Source organism: Lotus japonicus, chromosome 6 (assembly GCF_012489685.1).
Source record: "Lotus japonicus ecotype B-129 chromosome 6, LjGifu_v1.2".
Lineage (NCBI taxonomy): Eukaryota > Viridiplantae > Streptophyta > Magnoliopsida > Fabales > Fabaceae > Lotus > Lotus japonicus.
In genome coordinates, this window is record NC_080046.1 from 63,364,286 (window position 1) to 63,387,408 (window position 23,123).

General features: G+C 35.0%; 1 protein-coding gene across 1 annotated transcript; it reads right to left on the bottom strand.

The window, feature by feature from the left end:
• Positions 1–14,990: 14,990 nt before the first annotated feature.
• On the bottom strand, positions 14,991–22,542 carry LOC130722891 (integrin-linked protein kinase 1). Its single transcript, XM_057573763.1, has 12 exons — positions 21,982–22,542; positions 20,653–20,727; positions 20,439–20,534; positions 19,723–19,808; positions 19,517–19,637; positions 19,310–19,389; positions 18,586–18,648; positions 18,360–18,466; positions 18,108–18,193; positions 17,187–17,308; positions 16,310–16,421; positions 14,991–15,447 (listed from the first exon to the last, which is right to left on the bottom strand). The coding sequence occupies exons 1-12, from the start codon at positions 22,294–22,296 to the stop codon at positions 15,340–15,342; spliced, it is 1,371 nt and encodes a 456-aa protein (XP_057429746.1). The 5' UTR covers positions 22,297–22,542; the 3' UTR covers positions 14,991–15,339.
• Positions 22,543–23,123: the final 581 nt, after the last annotated feature.

Genomic DNA, 23,123 nt, shown 5'->3' on the forward strand with positions numbered 1-23,123 from the left:
AGGGGTAGGCTAGGCCAACGCTAACTTTCATTGACTTCTCCGCCTCATCTTCAACACACACACACACACACACACACACACACACACACACACATTTATATATACTCTCAACATGGGTAAAATAATCTAGCAGCATAAACGGGCCTAAACCCGCACATAGCAAACCTTCGAAAAACCCCGAAAGCACCAAAGTGTGCTTAAACAAACCAAAACCCCTAGCGCCTACCTCATTGCAAAGGTCCCATTGAAATAAAAAAAACAGCGAAAAGTTTCAACCGACAAAGGAAACTATCAAGCCGCTCGACACCCACAAACAAAGACCCAAATTTCACTGATCTAATCGTTGATGATAAAAATGTAAATGTTTTAAATCTCATATCCAAATTTTAGACCGATCTAACTGAATGAACTTGTTCCAGTAATTTTACGGTGACGGCTCAAAATTGTTGTAAAGTTGCCGCGTCGCGGCGTTAGCTAACATAGATCATGCAAGAAAATACAAAATGGGCTAACATGTGTTAGCCGAGTAAAAAAAGGAAATTAACCGAGTAAAAAAATTTAAAAACTTAATTGTTTGAGAGTGTGATTTTTCTTTTTACATTAAATGCATATAAATTCATTCTAAACTGATATTTCATGTTATTATTATTTAGTTTTTCGCCCAGCGAGTTAGCTTTTATGGATAGAATTAGACCCCTGATTTTACTTCCACTGACAGTTGAAAAGTAGCCCAAGAAGGTAACTGAGTTTTAGTACTACTGTGTTAAATACTCCATTCGGCATAACAATATAACTAGTAATTTTTTGTCTTATACAAAAATATAACCAAAGTTTTGAGTATGATTAATTTTTATTGTTTTGCTACTTTTTTTTTTCAAAATGAAAAGAACTGTTGAAAGGTATGAGCTTGTTGGGTTGTGTGATTTTTGTCACATATTGGGTCCCCGACGGTTGTCCGTCTCGTAGGTTTTTGATCTGACTTTGTTCTCATGATCACCGGGTAGCAGTTTTAAAATCTGCTTTGTAGCATTTGATATGCTATTTGTACTATTGACCTTATATATATAACTTTTGTTTTCAAAAAAAATAAAAGAAGAAAAAAATGTTTTCCAACAATAAAAAACTATAGTTTAAAAATTAAAAACAGAAACAAAAAATATATTTATTATGGTATTTTAGTTTGAAAAATTCCAGCATCCATGGAGGATTGTCTCCATTGTTTGAGGGATTGCCCTAATTCACGTGAGATGTGGGGAAGATTGGGTGCATGGGGATGGCAGAATTTTTCTGGAATTTGGATCTCCATGATTGGATTCTTGTGCACTCGAGGGGAAGCCATGCTTTGAGGTTCCTGGCTAGTGTTTGGGGATTGTGGAAGTGACGTAATAACATGGTGCTAGACGATAACCCTTGGACAATACAGGAGGCGTGGCACAAAATCTGCCGCGGGGCTATTTGAAGTTATACTAATGGTAGCTTTCAGGAGGTTGATGATCGTATGGGTGCTGGTAGTTTGCTACGCGACAACTCCAGAAATTGGCTTGGAGGGTTCTCGTGGACTGGTCTTAATGGAAATCCTTTCCTAGCCGAAGTTATTGCTTTGCGAGAAGGTTTAGTTTTTGCGTGGAATCAGGGACATCGTGAGGTGCTTTGCGAAGTGGATTGCAGGGAACTTACTACCGTCCTAGCGAGTTCAGAGAATTCGCGCTTTCATGCTCAAGCAAGGTTACTTAGAGAGATTCGTGTTTTGCTTGCTCTCCATTGGCACACCAGAATTTCCTGGATCAAGATTTAAGAGAGAAGCCAATGCACCAACGGATTGGGTAGTGGGAAGAGCTCACTCTAACAATGTTTTGGGTGTTATCTTGGCTATATCCTTCCCTCCCCGGAGTTAGAGGTCCTGATCCTAAAGGATTCTCTAACCATCCATTAAGTTGTTTGTTGTTGTTTTTGCCTTGTAAACTTTCTGATGTACAAAACAAAAACGAAAAAAAAACTGTTTTTAAGGCTGTGACAAACATATTCTTAAATTATTTAATTTTAAAAAACATAAAGCAGTTTTTAAAACTGTAATGAAACACACATAATTTTTTTAAAGGGAATTGTATTAATCAATAAGATAAAAGAGACACATAAGTCCTCCACCAATAAAAGCTGAAATAATGAAATATTTTTGGCATCACGGTTAATGAAGGCAAGAATATTTTTTCCTTTACTTTAATCTCTTTACACATCTAATTGAACAAGTTTTCAAATTTCCCATTTGGATATGCTACATACCCTTCAAGCAATCCCATTCTTAAATGATTGTATTATTTTTTCTTACAAACTGACAATGATAAACAATGCCATTTTGTTCTTTTTAGTCCTTTGTGAAGGTTTTTAAGTTTAATACTTTTACAACGAATCTAAGACCATTAAACCTTTAGTAATATCCTTTATGTTCCATCAGTCCTCGCAAGGGCTTTATATTTCTTCTACTAACACTTACCATTTTGTTTTGCCTTTGTTTGGAAAAAAATGTACAAATGGTAGTGTACCGGTAATGGTTTAAATTTAATTGTAACTTTTCTTAGTTCGTAACGATTACAAAAACGTTAATTGTTTTTTGCCAATTTTGGCAACATTATAGAACTTACATCGTATGTCTAAAATGTTATAGTGCGATGATGGTTTAAATTTAATTGTAACTTTTGGTATCTTCTAAGATGAAAGTGGGTTAAGTCTTTCATCCATTGAACACTAAAATTACTTGTATTAACAACATGTTAGAAATAATAATATAAAATCATTCATGTGATATTATCTAACAGCTTAAATTTTTAGGATAATTAGTTGTTTGACATGATATTCTGGCTAGCCTTCCAGCCACGTGACCAACACCTGACCACCACCTTCCCTTCCCTGTTTGAAAACCTCCAAAATCCCGCACGCTTCTACCGCACGACTATAATGGTTGGGTCAAGATGGTCGGTTGACTTCAAGCTTTAGTTTCTCGTGATTAAGAGATCACTTGTATTGACGATTTTCAAGTGGGTAGTAGGTGGGGTAGATTTTAACATTGGTAGGATTGTTGTCTTATACTTGTTTTCTTTTCTTATTTCTTTCTCTTCATCTCCCTATTTGTATTGGGTTGAAGTACCCCTTGTACTTCTATTCAATGTTATTCTTATTGTCTATCAAAAAAAAAATGATTGAACAAAGTAACAATACATCAAAGTGTGTATACCTTAATTGTAGATGATGACCTCATATTTATTAGAAAGGTTGTTAAATTTGTGGTTAATTCATTCCCTCTATTTAAATATTTCGAGAAGAGATTCTAATAGATGTGATCCTTACCTCCTGATTCAGAATTGTGTCCATTAATGTGTTTGAGCCAGCTTGATCCGCATCACGCTTGCCCATGGGACTCGCCGATTGGGCAAGTACGATGGGGGAAGGCAGATTGGGCCTAATGTAGACTAGACCAATGGAGTAATCCGATCCATAACAATTTTTCTTCTCATATATATGAGACATAATTACAAATTTAGTCATAATTACTAGATCAATTACAAATTACCATGTATGCTGGTAAACCACATATGCTAGAATTCTCCTTTTGTTTTAATTGGGGTGTCAATTACTGGTGGGGCTTGTGGCATCATTATGTAGCTCTTAAGTGGTGACCCGATATTGAAGGTGACTGCTATGTGACAGCCAGCCCTTCATCTCCTTGGTGCAATTCATTAATGACAATGATCAAAATAAGGCCTCAACATTTTTGAAAAAAATATGGTGCTTTGTTCAAGTGATATGTATGATTCTCCTCAAACAGTATTTTGAGTGAGTTCGAGTCTTATAGGCTTAATTACAACTTTGGTCCCTGACGTTTACCAATGCCACGATTTTGGTCCCTCACCTAATTTAATTACATGGATGGTCCCCGACGTTGTAGGTTGCGTGCAACGTTAGTCCTACCGTTTATTTCTTAATGGAGGAGGCTTACGTGGACGTCTAGTTGGAGAGAAAAAGGAGATCTGAGGAGAGAGGAGAGCACGTGAGTATCACGTGAACTCACGTGAACCTTATATGAACCCATTATACCCAAATCTGAAACCCTAGGGATCTAAATCGCGTTACCTTCTTCGTTCCAGGGAGGTCAGGGGTTTGGGTATAATGGGTTCAGATAAGGGTCACGTGATACTCACGTGCTTCCCTCTCTCCTCATACCTCATTTCTCTCTCCAATTGGACGTCCACGTAAGCCTCCTTCATTAAGAAATAAACAGTAGGACTAACGTTGCACACGGCCTACAACGTCGGGGACCATCCATGTAATTAAATTAGGTGGGGGACCAAAATCGTGTCATTGGTAAACGTCGGGGACCAAAGTTGCAATTAAGCCGAGTCTTATAAATAGAAAATATAATAGTTACTGTAATTTTTCAAACCGCCATAAAATGTTTTTTTTTAATATAATGCAAATTGTGACAGTCAAAAATTGCCACAATTCGCTTATGTCGGAAAAATGTTGCAACATATCATATGTCTAGCAAGTATTACTTTCTTAATTAATTATCCGTTATTGATTTAATATTTTTAACCTTACCCTTTTTTGTGAGTTTAGGATATCCACTACCGATAACGTACAATGATTAATCTTCTCGCAGCGGTTGATATAATTACTAACTACTATTGATTTAATTACCATTTAGGATTAACTAAGTCATATTTATCCACTTGATTGGACCTAGCTAGGGAAATTGTCGAGTGGGTACAATTTGTTGCATTCGTAGATGGTACCTCTTCACTCATAGTGGCGTAGGACATGTCAACCATCCATGCCTACCATGTTAAGCACAGCATTGACAGGTCGTTCTATAGCAAGCAATTGTTAGATATTGCCCATGGACATGGGGAAAGCACCATCCACGTTCTTCATCAGTACTAAGTGTGTACACTAATTGGTGTGTTGTTTGCTACTTTGCTGCTTTAGGTACATGAATTGTATTATTGTAGCCTTAGGACATTGTTCTTCCTTTGGTAGTGTTGAAGAGTGTAATGATCACGGCATAGCTACCATTTTATTTATGAACGGGTAGCCATTTTTGTAAGTGAAGATGCTGCTGTGATTATAACTAAATGGATTGTACTAAACATCACAATTGTGGATATTTAACTGACGTGACACCCATGTACAAAATTAATTGAGTTTTAAAATTAGGATCTTGATTTTTTTTAATGATTATTTTAGAAAATTTTGAAATAAACATCTTAATTTTTTTAAAAAAAATGACTATTTTGGGAGAAAATTGAAACAGGCGCACTAAATCAGCATAATACACATAATATAAATTTTGTGTCCGTTTTTTACCTCCATAAAATTGAAGTTAAGTAAAAGGCAATTGCGAATGTCTAAAATCACCACAATCGTATTTTATAGTTTTTTTTACTTTCAGCAGCATTTTAGATGTCAAAAGCCGCTACAAAAAGTAATGTGTCAATTGAATGCTAAATTCTTATTGGTCAAAATTTATGCTAAAGTATGTGTCAAATTATGGGTCAAAAAGCCGCTAGCTACAAACGCCTTCATCAATTTTTTTTTGTAATAATGAATCACAGACATCAAAATAGGATAGTTTGAAAAAAATCACTCTTTACCCTGTGGATTTTGCTTCGCATTTTCCTGCGGATTTTACTTAAAAAATATTCGCAAAAAAACTTCTTAAGTAAATTCACACAAAAGTTTTAATATAAATTTTTTTAAAAAAATAATTGCAGGAAATAAATTTGCGGAGGTTCTAACTGCTGCTAAATCCAAAGTAAGATCTGTAGAAAAATACAAAGCAAAATCTGCAAGAAAAATTGTGTTAATTTATTTCCGTCCCGTTTTTTTATAGGCAAATGTTAATAGTTAGTTGTTAGTAATTACAAATGCTCCTCTCAGAATTATCCCTCCCACCCTTATTCCCGTCCCCGTGTTTCTTCTTCATGATATATTTGTACTGCAACAGACAGTCCAGTAATTTTTTATGTGTCAATTCACAATTATGCTAAAGTACTCACCTATATAAAAGCTAAAATCTACAGTCATTCCCTTTGTCTATTCAAGCTAAGTACCGCAGCTAAACTCTGGAAGATAAGGCCATAAGGGTTTCAATTTGTATACCCTCTTAATTCTCCAAAAGAAAACGACATTTGGGACCTGAATGATATTGTTAACCTGATATCATTTCATTGTCCAAGAGGCCATTTGTCACACTTCAAATGATCGTTACATGTTTGATTAAACTACTGCTAAGAACTATTTTAGAGTTTTCTGAAAAATCTTGAAATACAATTAAATTTTGATCATGCTACTGTACATCTTGAAGAATACAAATATAGATCTTATCCCTTCCTTAATCATGAAATTATGCAATTTCATTTCACTCCTCAAGATTTATAATGTCTAATATCATTTCCCGACATACTTTTATCCTCTGTCACATTTCACACCATTGTATTGCAGACCAACAATGTAAAGACAAATGAAGTTCTTGATGAGAGGTAAATACTAGCAGTATTTTCTTGTGGACCAATATATGTTGCATTTTTCCAACCATTTCTATTATGTTGCCTTTCCTCTCCGGAACTGACACCGTGATACATTATTTACAGAGAAGCTTGGAAGAAACTTTTGTACTCTGCACTTCTGTTTTTTACATTTTTGTGACAACCAGTAACAGTAGCTTTTCAAAGTATTTTCTGGAAGCTCACTAATGATGTGTAGTGGTATTATATATGTTCTCCTCCTTTGATCACTATAGACCATTTATCAAATGAAAAAAAATTAAATAAATTACACTTGTCTTCATATCAACTAAACAAGGTGCCCACCATGTGTTATCTTTTACTTGCCCATTATGAAAAAGGTTGTATGAATGAAAATAAGTAGTTAAAATCTTTCTTTCTCCTAAAAATCAATCATTTGGGCAAATTCCATTCTATTCTGTTTGAAGTTAGAAATTAACAAGAAACTAGAAAGAACATGCACTATCTTTAGATGGAAAATTAATGTGAGTATTATTGATGTCTGGTGTGTTTGGAAATTTTTCTACAATTAATTTTAAAGCAAAAATTAATTATGAGAAGAAGCTTCTATGCAATGTTTTTAGGGAAAAGATCCTACTCAAAATTGCTAGGGTAATGAAATGTCATAGATCATAGGATTGTGATCGCATCATAAGATCCTACTAGAAATGAAAAGATATACTTAACAAAATGCACATTTATAGAAAATTATATAGATGATGAAAATAATCTGATTCACATGAACTTAAACTACATGTTATAATTTACTTGAATCGTACATTTCTGGCGATACGAGCTTCGAAGATAGATGGCTAAAACAATAGTGCATGACGATTGACAACGGAGAGGAAGACAATGAGAAGTGGTCGCATAGGTCTGGCAGCTCAAGCGAGTCTCTCTTATAGAGTTAAAACCCAACCCAGATCATTTCCAAACCCCAGTCCCGTGATCCTAGATAGATCATGCTCCCACGAGATCCTATGTGGGATTCAAATCGTAAAATACTAGAAAGATTGCAAGATCGTGGGATCCTGAGATTCAGATTGGGACCTTAACATGTATATAAGTAGTTTTTAGAGCGCAAAATTAATTCTGAAGAAAAATAAGTTAATTCAAACATACTACTAAATGGATAGCATATCACTTACCTTACATCACTCACTGTTTTCTTATTGGTTTATTTGCACAGTTTTCTCAGCATATCATCTTCTTACCTCATCTTATCTAATGTAAGTAGTAAGTACATGCTACTAATAATAAAAAATGTACATCAACACCTCATGGTAGAATGTTCCACGCATAGTCTCTATTTCCAGGTGCTTAGGAATTGAAGGTACCACCATTGGGTCAAATCATGTTTTCCCCCTTGCTTTGCAGCAAATTGTTTAACCTTCTAAACCTAATTCCAACTCACCTTGTACTCATAACTTCAATACTAATTCTAATTTAGCTATGAAATGGAAAAAGCTAGAGAGAGAAGCACTCTCTCATGGGTCAAACTCATAATGTTTTCATAAACAATAAAATCTTGCCCATATCTGCCACGAGGACCACAAGTTGGGAGCAAGTGGTACCACATGCCTCTTGCTTCAGCCATCCAAATGCTAAAGTTAAGAAATGCATGTGTCATATATACACCTCTCAATTATTGGCTATGCATGGTTTTCAATGTGAACCAATTATGCAAAAGAGGTAGTGGAGTGGAATACATGTAAAAGTTTAAGAAAAATAAAAAATTAGAGCCTTGATGCCTTATGAGAAGTCCCTGTTTAAGGCCCTGTTTGGGAGGAAGGGGAAAGAGTAGAGAAAGTGAAGACAGGGGAGGATGAGGTCCCCCTTATATTATTGTTTGGGGATGTGGGAGAACTTAATGCCCCCCTTTCTTGCCCTAATTTTGTTAAATCATATAAAGGTAATTAGTGACCTTACCTTATCTTCCTTTGAAAACCTTCTCTCTCAGCTTCATCTTGCATAGTCTAATACTTGTTCTAATAGTTAAATTCTTCAATGTCCTTGAGCTTTATCATGTTATATTTCAAATAACTGTCTCAACATATAGAGGAAACCATAATTTATTTTCTTTGTTATTATGGAGATAGAATTACGGCGAGCCTTGGCACAGGTTAAAGAATAAGCCTCTTGTAAAGTTAAGGCCGCATACATTAAATCCATAAAGTGGGTCTAGTACCTCCCTCGACTTGGGCATAGTGGATGCTTTATAGAGTCAAGTTTCCCTTTTTATGGATAGAGAATTAATCTTCAAAGACATTTTTGACACTGAAATGATAAATTGATGGGAAGAGTGATTCTTAGAAGAGAATGTGGCTCACTCATTCTTTACTGTAAAGTTGGAAGAGTAGCAAAGTACAAGTTTCAGTTCCTTTGAGGAGTAATATATTCTTTGCATAAGGAGGGACCACAGCTCAATTACATGATTCTCAATAGGGCTTTCAAATGATGCTAAGCGTTGCAGTTCTTCAATGAATGACCTAATTCTCATAAATGCATAGTATGTAGGTTGTCACAATCTCATCTTCTTTGTCGTCAAGCTATTGTATGATTTCAACCGATTCAAGTACCTGCTTTCACTCCCACATGCTTAAATAGAAAGTTTATCTCAAATGGGAACTAAATTCAATTCAAAGAATTGAGTTTTTTTTTCTACTGCAAGGAAATTTACTCTTGCATAAGCAGCTCTATCAGATGTTCATTCCTGTAAATTTGACATTCCAGATATCCATCCCTAATAAAATTGGAATTGGTTTTTGCAACGTCCTGATATGAATGTCATGAAAAACTACTTCCAAACACAAGTGAGCATTAGTGTCCTTGGCCTTCTTTAAAAGTCAATAGCACTTTTTTCCAACCAAAGCTTAAGAATATTAAAGATCAGCAAAAATACTCAACCTATATTAGGTAACACCTCAATCTAATTAAGGGTGATTGATGTCTGGTCCCAACCTTTCCCTTTTGCTAAAGAGAACCCACAATGGTAATTGGTAGATGCTTGTAATTCCCAATTACAGTACAAATCTGTTGTCCAGTTTCCTTTGTTACCTTTGGCCTTTTGCCCCTGAGCCTTATAAGTTTTTAGTTGATGGGTCCAAATTCAACAACCAAAAACGATGTAGAAGTTAAATTGGGGGTCCTCTGCCACCACCGCCTAGCTATATCAATAAATTTAGTAAAAAAATTTAGTGCTTCTTTCTCTGAGGAATGAAAAGTTTATGCCAGTATATTTGTAATGTGATAATATTCACCTATAATGCTTATGTGTAAAGTTTCCAAAGTGGTGCCAAACTTTAACAGAAGAAGTTTACTGCAAGTTACATAAAATGGAGCATGAGGATTGATGAATTTACCCTGAATCTCATTAAAATTTTGAAAGACACCTGAAGGAAAGTAAAAAGGGACTGGCGCTTATGTATAAATGATTATCGGAGGCAATCATATTTGAGTCAGAACATTCATATTCTGGGAGTTAGCACTCTAAACAGAGGTTTTTCTCATACACAAGACTCAAATATGAGACCTTGCTTAAGAGAGAATCAAACATGTACCACTTAAACTAACTATCGGTAACTAATTGATTGATTGCTCTTTTGGAATTGGAATGTATGAAGCTTGCTTTATTGCTAAAGGCTCCACTCATTCAAAAGACTATTCTCACCTTTTTTAACTTGTTGAATAGGGGGGTGGAGGCATGGTATGAGGCAATTAACTTTTTTACCTTGAAAGTCATATGGAGCTGAATATAAGTTTTGTTATTTATGTGGCCTCCCTTCACTCTTTTTTTCACATTCTAGCAGGGCAATGATGTCCCTGGAAAAAAATAGCACAAAAAGCAGTTGGAAGTTGGTACCTGTTCAACCATTTTTTCCCTCATCGTTGCCCCACTCACACCCCAAAATAAATCTCATGTGTTGTGAAACTTCAACCTCGGAAAGGAAGAAAATTGGAAATACATAAATCATGATGTTTATCCTATCATGTTTGAATCTCAACCAAGAAGGCATAACAAATAATGTTTTTCCATAGTTTCCGTTTTCCATTGCCCAGTGATGCCAAGCAAGCATCATAGTTTATTTTAGACACAAAGTAACTCTAGCTATCTCTCTCTATCTCCCTCTCAACAGAACAGAACAGAGCAATCTTTTTGGTAGGTAGTTGGCTCCAAGTCCAAACATAACGTTACCCGTCACTTCCCCGCGTGATGGAATCACAGGAACTCCATCATAGCAATAATATTATGTGACATTAAAGTAATATTTATGGTCACTCAGGCTAAAAGATAATCTGAATGTTGAATAATGGTTTTAATCTCGATAATATTTTATTATAATATCTAATTTTTAAATATCTTATTTTGATTCTGAAATAATCTTCTCGATTATAATTGTTCTATGAAATAATCTTAAGATCAACCGATCATACGAATCTCCCTTGCCAGCGAGTCATGTATTATGTGTTGAGAAATTTCACATTAACTACAGATATGACCAAAGTGACATCATATATGGGAAGACAATCTACAACTGTTGAACTAGGTTTTGAGATGAGTTAAGTATCCCAAATTCAAATCTTATGTGTGTTTTTCATTGACAATTACATGTGTTTATATAAAAATGAGTTAAGGTTTTGTTGCGTCACTTGCTTCTCTCTAATTAAAGCCTAGTAGCTGTTGCTTGGTTTGGGAGAATATTTTAGTGCCTCAATCAGTTTGTTCCTTATATGAAATGACTTTAATGGCACGAGGCAATTTAGGTGAGATATAAGGTGGGAATTCGTTTGTTGTTGACCGATCGACTGAACTGATTCCAAAACGGCACAAGCCCCAAAGACTTTAAATACTTTTAATTGTTTGAAGTCTTAATGTATTGTTCGGTCGGCCAAATCATTTTGATGTAGTGGATCTCAGTTAGCAAGTATATACAAAGAATTGGAATTTAAAGACAACAAAAATTGGAGATATGATTCATAAGCATTTCAACCACAATTAATTTGCTAGAGGATGTACATTGTACAACATATATGATTATAAAGCAGCTCAGCATATACAAAGTTTTTAACGCTGAGCAACCTTGGATTTTCCCCATCTTCAATTGCATTGACAGCCACTTACATGTCTCGTACAAAGCCTAGAAAGTCATCACTATTAACAAATCAATGAAAGAAACACTCTAGTTGAAGTGTAGCTTATACATGTCCATTATTATTATTATTATTTTTGTTTTGGTTTGAATCACAAGTATCATCAAACTAAGGCAATTAGGTTCAAGCTGCAAAGGAACATTATAAGCAGTAAAACTCTCTCTATCAAATACTTAAGGCTTAATTACAACTTTGGTCCCCGACGTTTACCAATGCCACGATTTTGGTCCCCCACCTAATTTAATTAGATGGATGGTCCCCGACGTTGTAGGTCGTGTGCAACGTTAGTCCTACCGTTTATTTCTTAATGGAGGAGGCTTACGTGCACGTCTAGTTGGAGAGAAAAATGAGATCTGAGGAGAGAGGGAAGCACGTGAGTATCACGTGAACTCACGTGAACCTTATATGAACTCATTATATCCAAATCTGAAACCTTAGGGATCTAAATCGCGTTACCTTCTTCGTTCCAAGGAGGTCAGGGGTTTGGGTATAATGGGTTCAGATAAGGGTCACTTGATACTCACGTGCTTCCCTCTCTCCTCATACCTCATTTCTCTCTCCAACTGGACGTCCACGTAAACCTCCTCCATTAAGAAATAAACGGTAGGACTAACGTTGCACACGGCCTACAACGTCGGGGACCATCCATGTAATTAAATTAGGTGGGAGACCAAAATCGTGGCATTGGTAAACGTCGGGGACCAAAGTTGCAATTAAGCCAATACTTAAAGCAACTACACTCACAAAGACTCGTGCATGAGATCTTTGCTTAAACTAAAACAATCGTACCAGTTGATCTACACGTTAGGTGAAGCTTACATGTCCATCATGTACAACTGCATAGCTTTCCCAAAATAATACGGTTGAGTTTGACTCGATGGTTCATAATGTTCCCCACTAATTAGTAAATTCATGTTAGCTGCAGATTCTTCAATATTATGCTATAAAGGTTGGCAACTGTTGCATTGTGTGCTATAATAATCTACAAATTAGTACTCACAATATCACAGCCTCTATGTTTTTTGTGTTTTGAGTCCTTTGCCTTACGGCACACGGTCTATCTGGAACAGGAAAAAGGTAAAGGCAAGAGATTTGCTTGCACATTTGAAACTACCTAGAAAGGGAAATGGTGCTTGTGGAATGAGAAGGGAAAATTTGTTATTCTCTTCACAAATAGGTAAGCATACCTGCAATTTGGATTGGCTACTTTAAGCTAAGTTTAGACTTAAACCAATTTCAGCTACCAAATTAGTCTTTTGATTTGAAGGAAACTTCTTAATTTTGCTTCATAGGGTAATTCTATGGTCTTGTTCCATTAAGGGAAAACATGAATCCTGTTAAATGTGTTGCAAATTTTTGCCAATTAAGTGATGCCGCAAGTAACAGAATCATTTAATTGAAAAGTGGTGCAAGCACATGATCAGATAAGAGGCAGATTATAGTCGTTTAATAAATCTTCTTTTTTCTTCTTTTGTCAAATTGTTAATGCTGGCAGAAGTATTGTGTGTCTCACTGCCTCTAAGATATTAATGAAGGTTACATGAACTCTTGAGATAATACTCTGCGTGGGATTGCCTTAATTAACTTGCTTTATATCCATATTTTATAAAAATAATTTTAAAAAATATTCAAAAGTGATATATAATTTTTCTGCTGTTTCTGCTTCCATATCTACAAAAAAAAACGTGATTATAATTTAAATATATCAATATGTTAAAATTGGTTTAACTAATCTCTAAATTTGAAACACAATTAAATAAATCAAATATTTGGAGAGTTTATTGAATAATTTTTTTTTTGTAAATAAAATCTTATGTTAGTATTGTTTACATAATTTTCCGCATACTTAAGTCAACCCATTTTTGGTGGATTATTACTCAAAGAATGAGAGCATTAAGAATCAAATTCTAGAGTACTTGATCATAACAGCAGCACCATATCATACATTATTCATCCTAAAATTTAAGTTATTGAGTATGAACACATGAAAGATAATGAATTATATTACATTTTTAACATTTCTAAATGAATTTATTGTTTTAGGAATCTCTGTTTCAATACTAACACCTATTACTTATCTTCATACCATCTTATTTTTAAACACTACTTTATAAAATTCATTTAAATTTATTAATAAAATTGAATAATAATCAATCTTTGCTGTCAAATATACTCCAATATATTACTCTCATGCTGTCTAAATAGAATACATTAAAATGAATTTTCTTAATTTTGAAGGAAAAATTTGTATTGCTTTATGACTTCACTTTTTTTTTTTGGTTACAGCTTTATGACTTTAATAAAATAAAACAAAAGACAGATTACATAAAATTTGTATTGCCTTTTTTTTATAGCAAAAATGGGGTGCTCTAGGACTGATAAAATTTGGGCTGTAATAGATTTGATTTGGTCTGGCCCTTGTACTATGCTCTTGAGATTTTTCTCAAGATGCTTATTGGAAGGATCAGTTTTCAAAAAAGAAAAAGAAAAGGATTAAGGGCATGTTGGCTGTTCAGCCTTTCTCTAATACAATCCACTTATTGACCAAAAAAAAAGCCCTTCTAAAATTGGTTCTAAATTCAAAATCAATTTTGGAGAGAAACTTAATTGAATTAATTCTAATAAAAGAAAAGTCGATCTAAACATGTTATAAAAGCATCTTGATCCATGCTTTTAGAGTTTCTATACTTCATTTTATATCATTCTTTACAATTCTTCATAATGTCAAATCGTCTGCAGTTCTACGCCACTTTGATCAATTTTACTAACATTTAATCTAATATAACAACTCTAAAAAGTTTCTCTAATTGACACCACAATCAACACCACACTTTTATACAGTTCCAACTTTCTTCAAGATAATAAAAATATATCTGTGGTGAATCTTCTTTACATAGTATTAATGAGATTTGAGATGTGGACACAAATTGGGATAATTATTTGTTGACACCTCAAAAATGAGGTGGAATGAGGTGGAGGAAGAGAGAAATAGGAAGAAATGAAAAAAGTAAGAGAGAGAAAGTATAAGATGTGATAAGTGATAAGAGGAGAGAGATAGAGATAAAAATATGTGAAAATGAAGTGTATAAAAAAGGAGGTGTGTATATATCATTGTTGCACAAATTGTGTTGATGAGGTTTGAGATGTGGATACAAATTGTGTTTGCTTTCAATCTTGTTACTATAAATTACAGTCACAGTTAACATGATTTCTGCAGCACTCTCTTCCTTGCCTCTCTCAAAACTTGATTGGAGTTGATTTTGCCAATAAAGCAAACATGGCTTTCAGTTAAAAGGCTCTTGTTCTCATTTTCCCATTGAACAATTTCATCAATTATTAAAGACTTACATCATATGTTTACCCAAAACAAGTCTTTCTACATAGAATACATACACAATGTACACAACAAGGAGAAAATTCCTCTTTATTATGTGTTATGTTACATGATGTTCTATGGCCAGATAGAATGATGTTGGAAACAAATCGTTGACTAATATAAAGAATCTTTGAAAACTATAAACACAATCATGAACCTGGGAATACACGAGAAAACGTTGCAATGCTCTGATGAAGAAGTCAAATCTGCTTGCTATCTTTACGCCAGTATTAAGTTACAGAACAATATTTTCCTTTATTTACGGCTGGCTGTGGAGCGAGATGAACCGCCCCTACTGCTTCTATCTGAATGATCCCTCTTCAATAAGGCTTCCAGATTCTGGAAGCATTTCAATGGTCTAACCTGTGCAGTTACGAGGAGCAAGAAGCAACCAGTATCAATGATATAATTCCGCCGCACATTCTATAATCAGCAAAATCTGTTTGGATATGAAATACAGTGCCGCCTTTTTTTCATGCTGGAAATGAAATTGAAATTGCCAACTACTACATTTAAATACAACCAACATCAAATTCAGCCAATAGACATAAAATTAGTGAATAATTTAACTGGGTGCAAGGTGATAACATTATGGCTAGGTTCCTTCTAAAAAATTCTTTGTGGTCATTAAGCATCTCATTTTCCTGATTGCTCATATGAGAAAATTTCAAATAAAGCCAAACGGGATGCAAGCCAGAATATCATTATTTAACTCCAAATATGATCATTACATTTAACTAACCCATTTTTGTTAACTACCAAATTGTCAATTCTATTACTGAGATCAACTCTGATTAAATAACAATGCAGCTAAAGAAGCCTCACATTTGCTATCAAAAAACCTGTAGCAACCAAAGAAGTCGAGCCTTCATTGGCACATCATGACATAAATCCTGTGCCAGAAAAACCCACATGTATATATGCAAAGGATTTCTTGTCAACTCAAATAGCCACACTTGTTCCTATTCTTCCATGCAAGCCCTCTTCTAGGACAAATATCATCCTATTATTTTTTTCATCATTTTATCAACCCAGAAACATTTCTGAAAACAGTTTGTCCACCATTTCACTCAAAGAGTAACACTAGACATGTAACTAATAACCTACATGAGTAATATATGACATTTGTAAACTGAGATTCATAGACCACACACTTTTGAAATAGCATGTGCAAACAAAACTATCTACTTCAGGGGAGGGAGGGGAATGTGAGATAGATAGTAACCTTCCAACGTCTTTTTTGACCAATTGTGTTGTAGATGGACTCCAGCTTAATTATTATTTGCCTAAATGTTGGCCGCTTTGCTGGGTTCTCATTCCAGCACTCTTCAATCAATCTGTAGGCAGATATCATTAGAAAGATCAGCAAAATGCAAATGATGAAGCAATCTTATCATACGAGAAAAAAAAAATTGGAAAAAAAATCATGTTAAATCATTTGTTAACAATTTCACACTCACACAAGAGGGAAGGCAAAGCATACTAAGAAACAAATAAAATAAAAGTCTATCAAACAGATAAAATAGTAAGATATAAATAATGTATGCTATAGCTGACTAAGGACACTCATTTAATTAAAGTTGGCACAACTTGATTTGTAAAATGAGAAAAGGTTTGCAGACATTAGACATATGAACATATTACTATTCAAGTCAGGTGGGAAAAAAGGCCCGAGGCAATACCTTATTAGGAAATAGAATGATTATTTTTATATACTCCTACAAACCCATCTACTAATTTATAAAGAAAGCATTACATGAAAAGATAAATGCAGCTAATATTTAAAAACATAATGAGCATTGACTAAATTATTCATTTAGTAAGTAGAGGGATTATTAGGTGGAACAAGTAGGAGGATTTAGAATTATTCTATTAGAAAACTTATAGGCAAAAGATCAAAGTTACAAGTTAAGATGAAGAAATAGTTTAAAATCTAGTTACCGATTATCAAGAAGTAGGAAATATAGGATTTAGAATTATTGTATTAGAAAACCTATAAGTAAATGATCTAAGTTAGAAGTTAAGATGAAGAAATAGTTTAAAGTCCAGTTACCTATTATCAAGGAACAGGAAATATAACACAAAAAACATAGAAGACTTACTCTCGAAGTCCATGGGAATAACGCTTGGCTGGAGCGTGGAATGGGGGCCGCTCTTTAGCAGCATATACCTTAGGAACGTCATTTTCACGCTTTGCATGAAATGGTGGGCAGCCTTCAATCATCTAAAGCATAGCATAAAAGAAACATCAATAATGACAACAGTAAGTTAGGATGTATCATTCACAGAGGAAAGCAACAATAATTCAAATACAATCAATATGTCGGGTAAGGCAATTCAAATTTCCAAAATGTTAATTAAAAGGAGAGATATGTGGTGTAATGAATTGATAGTGGAAGATGGTGACCATATGCAGTGGTCAAGATCCCGAACCGGATCTTAGGATCCCACGATCTTGCGATCTTTCTAGTGCTTTACAATCCGGATACCATATAGGAGGTCATGGGTCCAGGATCCCGATCTTTGGGGGCAGATCCCACGATGCTGATCCTAGGACCAGGGTTTTGGAAACGAGCTTCTGGGTTTCAGCCCCAAAAGAGAGACCCGCTTGAGCTGCCAGACCTCTGCAGCCGCCCCCATCGTCTTCCCTGTTTATATTAGTACTAGACTCCTAATCCTAGGTTGGTTAGTTAAGGGAACAAATCATGACATGTTTATTTTATTTTTTTGGTTAACAACAAATCACGATATATGATGAAACATGGAAATCATTCCTGAGATCTAAGATACTCTTTTTATTCTAAGATACAGTAATGATATTGTGGATATTCTGTAGATATTCCAACTCATAATCAACAATAATAAGCAATTTTTCAAAATAGTACTAGTAATACTTATTATTTACAATAATAACAACAATAACAACAACCATAAAATTTTCTCAAAGGGGAACATACATCATTTGTGTAATGTAAAAATTTTAGTAGCCTTCCATTTCAAAGTGAAATATTAAAATTAGTTACCTCTTGCAGAACTAGTGCAAATGAGAACACATCAACTTTGGTGCCATATTCTTCTTGTTTGAAAACCTCTGGAGCGACATAGCGGCCTATTAACAAAAGTAACAAACTTCCTGGTTTCAGAAAAGTAGTTCATGAGGCAGCATGTCTTAGTCCACTTGATGAAAAATATCACAATATTCTACTATGGAATAAGAAAAATAGCATTTCAGACATTGTGCATTAATGACAGTTCTAAAGAAAAGCAGCACTCACAAGAAGTATCTTGGCAAGTTAGAGGCCTGTCTTCTTTAACTGCCAGCAACTTGCTAACCCCAAAGTCTGCAACTTTTAGGTGCCCAGAATTATCCCGCAATATATTACTGTTAGCTTACTCATAAGAGACATCGATAAAAAGTGTAGACTAATCAGAATATTAGATAGACATACAGACCTCACATAAAAGAAGAGGAAAAAACAAGAATTTAACAAAGGAACTTACGAAGGCTCAAGATCACGATGTATAATAGGTGATGGTTTATTTTCATGCAAATAACCAACTCCCCTGCATAATTTCAAATAAAAAATGGCATCAAGTAACTCTTAATAGACAAAATGACAAACATTAAGAGGTCTAGAGACATCATTATCCATTAATCAGAGGTCAGAACCCTGTAAATGTCTCATCCAAACATGACTCACATTAAATGAATTTTTAGATATTATGTGTTTAGCAGCTATATATAGTCTGGTAAAAAAATAGAATATAGGAAGAGTTAGAAGTAATCATTATAATCCTGTAAGATTTTAAAAGTGCGCTAGCCGCTAGATAAATAAGTATCTAACAACACTTGAACCTATCCATTGAAGTCTAACTCAATTCCAACCCAACCCATCTGTTTCTGTTTGCCATGCTTAATAAAAGGTATCATAAACTGAAAGATGTAGCAAATATTAAAAAAAATGACATGCTTAAATTCCATGTCTTTGTTTCTTCACAAATCTATGCTTTCACCCAAACTCAGTTCTCATACAAAATTACAAACACAAGACACGGATATCAGGAGATATCTAAATTTATGAGCATAAAAATACTTCAGGAATATTTTTATTTGAAAAATCCTGGTTATTTTGCTCTTTTTTCCATCTAACTACTTATCTTGAGACTCAGTGTTGTAACTCGCAAACAGATCCAAAATGAAATAAATGATGAGACTGTCAAATACCTAGCAATATCAAGTGCAAATCTCACAGCTGTACTTGGTTTCAGAGCTCCTTTTCTGTTCAAGTAATCACGAAGATCTCCCTGCACACAAGGGGAAATAAGATCCAGAAAATAACATTTTCTATCACGTTACTGTTGAAGTCTATCAAACAAGCATCCCATGTAACGCTCAAGAAATCATGATCCATGTAATTATAGGACAAAAAACCTTGGGAAGATATTCTGTCACAATCATCATTGGACTACTCTGTGTCACAGCACCCAGAAATTGGACTACATTTGGATGCCGGATCTTCTGGAAAAGAGCAAGCTCGTCTCTGAAAGCCTTCCTGTGAAAAGTAAAGCATATTAATTATCATGAAAGTATATAATAGAACTAACACAATCTTTGCACAAGGTTCATGAGCAACTTACACTTTCTCCTCATCAATAAGCACATCCTCCCCAAGCTTTTTTACCGCAACCTCGGTCCCACGCCACAATGCACTACAGAAAGTCCCCTGCCAATTAAGTCAAGATGATAAGATGCAAGAATCGTTAACATGAAATGGAATAGAAGATGATTCATGTATTAAAGTAATTATGTACACCAGAACTTCTTTTATGTGAATCTGTAAGTTGGATCTCGATACCCAACAGCAGTGAAATTCCTTGAGACTTGAGAAAGAGGAATTAACCAGTTTCCAAACAATTATGTTTCCGACATGGCCATCAACAAATTTATCATAAAATTTAATTATGAAGGGAGATATTAAACTTACAAACATCATTAATTAGAATTTAGTATGATAATTGAAATGGAAATGAAGAAACCACACAAGTTAAAAAGTTCTACAAATCCGAATGGTGGACAACAAAAGACATGTGATTATAGAAAACCTTATCAGTTCCACAAGGTTTCGGAATAAAATAATCTGAAGCTAGAGTAAGAGTCCGTCTCTTTTAGCTTTTTTAAAGAACAAACACTTTTATTTTGAAAATAATCATTTAAAAAAAATAGTGTATTTTTCAAGCTTTAAAAAACTGATTATTCTGATAAGCTAATTTGAGTACTTCTTTTCTAAACTTTAAACAAACAGGCACCTACACTAACTATCAAAATGAAAATAAACTCCTAACAATGAGCTTACCTTTGATATCTCCACACTGTTGGTAAAATCAAGTTCTTTAGGATCGATTTCATATTCTGGGATTTCACGTGCATGATTAACATGCATAGAGGCCATCTGAAACAGTATAATGAATACATTGGCATCCACACTAGTTTCAAAATCTAAGTCTGATATCTCAAACAAATAAATAAGTACAAACTTCATAACTTTATAATCCTCAATTAGCACGCACCAGAGGCTTTGCTCCATGCTTCTCCATTAGTTTGATCACATCATTGTTTTTATAGAATATAGCATCTGCAAGTGGCTGTTTGAGAGACAGGAAATTAATAGTAGTCCAGTAATTAAACATCTAACAATAGTATTTCATCTTCAAACGCAGTTCATTTCATACATCAGACCCTGGAACAGTTGCTAAGGGAGAAAGAGGAGGAAGCATGAAGTCTAAACAATTAAAAAGTCCAGTTGAAATGTGATACAGCCTGAATCACCTCATCACTTCATAGAGAATGAAACTAAGGGAAAGGACAAACATGATTAATGCCTCAAACAGAAAGAAACCTAGTACACTTTCCAACATGAGATCACTCATACTTTCTCAGTTTCACTTCACTTATACATATCCTCTTTGATGTTTACTCCTATTATAGTATACTAATATTTTTAACAGGGAAATGTATAGGCAGGCAATGTGTCACAGAAGCAAGAAACATCTGTTATAGGAAATTAGATCAAACCGAATGCCAAATAAACGCTCTGTGCACACCACCTGCTCCAGCTCCACTTTAGTTAAGAACAAATGACGGTAAGCCAGTGTAGGAGCAAGTTACTTCGGGTGATTGAAGAAGCTAACTTAGAGCTAGTTCGGGTAAACTTTTTTGTAGGAAAATAAAAGTTAAAAGGACCTTGCAATGATCGAACATTGATGAGCTTATTAATTTCTCTAAATCAATTCCGACACCCAGAAGCTACTCACAGAAACTTCTCCCCAAAACTGATCGCACATTTAGAATCAATTGTAAAATAATTTCCAAACATACTAACTACGAGTCTTCTAAATTACAACTTCCCGCATAAGCTGAAATCAGTCCAAGCTTTAATTTTTTCAGAAGCTCCCCCATCTGACATCATTTTCCTAAGTTAGAAACTATTTCTTAGTCCAGAAGCTCCCCTAACTGGCCTTAAACTTAATCCAAGGAACTGAAGCCTAAACAATCACTCAACCACCCCACAATAAATATGACATATGCACAAAATGCCTTGGTAAATTCACACACAATCCTTAATTCAGGCATTGCAAAATCCATACCATACTACCAGATTTTGACTTTTGCAAGGCTGAAGCCAGATTTTGACTTTTGCAAGGGAAACAAAATCTATTCTAAAGTTCAAGGCTTTCTTACACTAGAGATCAAGAATAGCAACATTAAACCAAGTATATCAAGAATACTCAACATTAAAGTGCTTTGGAGTTGATCACAACTGAAATCCAAACACACCCTAAGCTAGTTGAATTCAAAACAAGAACACAGTGACGGAGAACATAGAAGAGAGTGGTTACCGTGCTACCCCATCGATCTTTAGTATCAACCTGAGCACCTTTCTCGAGCAACAAAGCAACAACATGAGTCAAACCCTGACACGCCGCAATATGAAGAGCAGTGCGGCCATCAATATCCCTGAAATTGACACTGACACCCGATTCCAAAACCTCACGGATCCCATCGAGATCGCCTTCGTTGGCCAAATACATCAACCTCACTCCCGAATCAATAGCAACCCCATCGCTGTGTGTATCCGTTTCTTCACTGTGGCGTTCTGGCGCCAGCGATGACTGCTTCCCCAGCGTAAACCTTATGGGGTTTTTCGATTCCATTGAAGAAAGAAAGAAAGAAATCAGAAGAAGATTGGAGAACTTGAATTGTGATGATGATGAATTGATGATGAGTGTGATGAATGTTCAATGTTGAACTGAGGAGGAAGAAGAAGAGGAGGCGGTGGGGTTTACGCGGCGAGTTAAGCGCGTTAACGTGTCTGTAAAGTTTGCCAGCGCAGGTGAAAGAAGCAACGCGGTGCAAAGTAGAGAAGACTGACTAACGTACGCCGCAGTAGGTTGCAGATCATGCAATTGCCGACGGTGTTGTGTAGATCTAAACCGTTGCTTTTGTGGAATTAATGGATGAATTAAAAATACAATATATACATTAAGGTATGAGTTTATCCATTATTTAATACTAACATAACATTAACATAACATTGTATTACATAAATTTATTCACCAACCCACTTTTACACGCTAGAAATGTAAAAAAACAAACAACACAACGGTAAGGCTCAACGTTGATGCAGCAGGTACCGATTCTACTTGGGGCCTTGGCTTGGTCATCAGAAATCAGTTTGGGAATGTGTTGGTTGCTAGAACTCGACTTCTGAGAGCTGCGTTTGGTCCTGAATATGCAGAGGCTTCTGCCATTAAATTGGGTTTGCAAATGGCGTTGGATTGTGGTTTTTCTGTTGTGAAAATTGAATCAGATTGTCTTAGTATTGTACAATCCATTTTGAAGCGTAAATGCAGTGGCTCGTACCTAGGTGTTCTGCTGCAACAGATTCTTCAGTTAGTTTGTCAATTTGCTAGTTTTAATATATGCCATGTAGGTAGAAATGCTAATAGGGTGGCACATGAATTATCTAGATTTTCTTTGG